The sequence below is a fragment of the Cynoglossus semilaevis genome, chromosome 14, assembly GCF_000523025.1.
Source record: "Cynoglossus semilaevis isolate Cse_v1.0 chromosome 14, Cse_v1.0, whole genome shotgun sequence".
In the NCBI taxonomy this organism is placed as follows: domain Eukaryota; kingdom Metazoa; phylum Chordata; class Actinopteri; order Pleuronectiformes; family Cynoglossidae; genus Cynoglossus; species Cynoglossus semilaevis.
In genome coordinates, this window is record NC_024320.1 from 28,468,295 (window position 1) to 28,471,495 (window position 3,201).

The window sequence follows — 3,201 nt, forward strand, 5'->3', positions numbered from 1 at the left end:
ATGAAAAAACTAACAAACAAAACAAAACAAAATCACAGCAGTCATTTCTCTGTGGTCCACTAGGGGTGCAGGTGAGTTGACCCTGCAGCGATGCCTGTATTTTCTGTCCAGTCCCTGGACTTTCTGTTTTCTGTCTCCAAGTGATGGGGACAGGTCTGACTGGAGACGTTTTTGACCGTCCTGCGGTCTCAGCCACAGACGGCTCTTATTATGTTGTTATTCAGCAGATTTCATCACTTTTTGGTGTGTGTGTGTGTGAGGGGGGGTGAGCATATGAGATGAAGAAGGAAACAGAGGATGGTTGGATGCTGAGGGTGGAGATACAGAACTGCACAGAGGGAAGAGGAACGGTGTTATATTTTTAGCTTCACAGCCCCACACCCATGAGTGTTTAATCGAGTGTGAGTGTGAGTGTGTGTGTGTGTGTGTGTGTGCGTGTGTGTGTGTGTGTGGATTAATGTCTACACTGCATCTGGCTCAGAGGAAGGTCAATGTTGGTCCAAATGAGCCTGGATGGTCAGGTTGGAAAAGATGGATAAAACCATGAGTGATGGTGAGATGAGGGACGGACGGATGGATGGACGGACGGACAGAAAGAGAGAGAGAGACACAGGGAGAGGGAGGAAGTAAAAGAGAGAGTGTGGCGAGGGGAGGGAGGGAGTGAGGAGACTGTAGGGGAGAGGAGGGAATGAAGGAGTAATCTTGCCGTTTTTTCCCACTCCTGACTCTGGTGTCTCGCTCCGTCCACGTCCGTGTTTCCTGTCTCTGTCTCTGTCTCCTCTGCTCTGTCTTTTGCTCTTATTCACTTACTCACCTCCTTGTCTTCATGTCCCTCCTTTCGTCCTCACCCCCCGGGTCACTCCTGGACTCTCCTCGTCCCTCACCTCCTCACCTCGTTTCCTCTTCTCTCTGATCTCTGATTTTTCCAACCTTTTTTTTTTTTCCTCCAAATGTCCTCCGTCCTCCGTCCTCGCTCACTGACCCACTGAACCTCTATCCCTCCTTGCTTCCTCTTTTCCTCATGCATGACCTGGAACTCATGCCGACACACATGCAGACGTGTGCTCTTACGAACAGGACGCGAACCAACGCAGCACTTAAAGACAAAACATAAACGACTCTTTCCGTTGTTTTGGTTTTTGTCTTTTTTTTTTCTCCAATGGGAAACTCTGTAAAGCCGATAAAAGTCCTGCACAAGAAGGTAAGGCCTGCTGCGAGGTTGTCGGTTTGACGCTCGTCTCCCCGCATGTTTGTCCAACGCTGTTTCCTAACCTGCTAATTGACTACTTTATTTTCTGATCGTACTGTCAGTCCCAGCCTTGACGTGAGTCGATCACATGACCCGACGACTTAAGAAAATTCACGTTTGAATTTTTATCAAATCATCTCGTCATCGTTATAGGATCTTTATCTTTACTGTTACATCGCAGCTTCTTCAGTCTGTACTGCATGGATTTCACCGCTCATTTTGTTTCAGAAAATTGTGCTCAAATCGTATCGTGAGCAGAAAATCTCGTATCGTGAGTTGAGTGTATCGTTACCTCCCAACTCCGTTACATCAGTTTATAAAGCATTTTAACAATAACTGTTCTCTGAACTATTGGTTAATTAAGAAACTCAGATATCTCGTATCGTGAGTTGAGTGTATCGTTACCTCCCAACTCCGTTACATCAGTTTATAAAGCATTTTAACAATAACTGTTCTCTGAACTATTGGTTAATTAAGAAACTCAGATCATGTTGCATCTTCTTTGTAGCAATATTATGAGGATTTTAAGAGGCAACGCTAACTTTACCTTTGTTATTGGTTACGATATTTGTGGTATGTTGACTTGTGGACTTCCTACTTTAGAACATTTCCAAAACAATTTCAAAGATATCATCGATATATGAATATAATGTCGTAAATAAAATGAGAGTTTATTTGATGATTCAATCCCAAAGGTCTCGTTGTGTGACGTCTAATAATTTGACTGATATTTTAATCTTTTTTTCTTCTAATTTGTTTCTAATTTGCCTAAATAATAAAGTCAATCAGAAACTGATTTGAACAAATATATATTTTAATAATCTGAACCGTTGGGGTGGACTGTGACCAACGGCCGCAGAAGTTCTCGCAACAGCCTCGTCTTGTTGTTCGGTTGTTGTTGTTAGACACGGAGACATTTTACATAACGACGCACGCACACGCGGCTTCGTCGTACACTTTCTGGCATGAAGAGCCGCAAGACAGCTCTGCTCCACGCATCACTTGGTCAGATTACCCAGTGGGCATCGGCTCCTGCGGAGGGAGCTGTAGAGACGCACGAACTGGCAACAGATGGAGAGTGAAGGTCATTTGTAGAGCGTCGGTGCCGTGTGCATCTGCTTAATATTCACATATATTTCCAGTCACGCAAATGTTTTATTTTTGAACCGTTTCACACGGCAGCGGGGATTGTGATTGGCTCTGACACCGTGTCCATGCCGCCTGCACGTGGCTTAATTTGTTTAGCTGCTGACGTGGAAGTCGCATTGTAGTAAGAACAAGCCGCGACCGTAGCATTTTCTGAGGCTGTAGTTCGTAAGAATATAAGGAATGACACAGGATTCTGTTGCTTTTCTACATAAAATTATTATTCACAAGGTTTTAAGGTCAAAACCAGTCGGACATTTATTCACATTAATGAAGAAAAGACAAGAGAACATACAATAATATACAATAAAAAATAAAAATTATATCATATATTTTTTATAATAATATTTTTAATAAATATATGATATATACTGTTATAATAATATAAATATTGTCGTTATAATTATACAGCATATAAATATATTTCTATGATGTGTAGTATTAACCATGTACTTTAAGAATTTGATCAGTACTTCAACATATAATGTATATACAGTTTTTATGAGTAAATATATATTTTATATATTTTTTATATATATATATAGTTTCCAATAGAGTTAAATCACTTTTCAGATCAAAAACCAAGTCCTAGTCGTTCTTCAATCAAGTCCAGTTTTAGTTGGTTTCTAGTCAACTCCTCTGACAACTACAGTACTACTCCGAAAGAACTGCACGACGCTTTAGTCTCTCACCCTTTGACTCCATCACCCTCTGACTCCATCACCCCCTGACTCCATCACCCCCTGACTCCATCACCCTCTGACTCCATCACCCCCTGACTCCACCACCCCCTGACTCCCTCCCCC

At 42.1% G+C, this 3,201-nt stretch overlaps 1 protein-coding gene across 1 annotated transcript in view; it reads left to right on the forward strand.

Moving 5' to 3' along the window:
* The first annotated feature begins 285 nt into the window (after positions 1-285).
* Positions 286-3,201, forward strand: part of cabp1b (calcium binding protein 1b) — an 8,829-nt gene continuing 5,913 nt past the window's right edge. Inside the window, exon 1 of the mRNA XM_008326331.3 lies at positions 286-1,201. Within this exon, the coding sequence (XP_008324553.1) occupies positions 1,160-1,201 (42 nt within the window). The 5' untranslated portion in view covers positions 286-1,159. The remainder of the gene's footprint in view (positions 1,202-3,201) is intronic.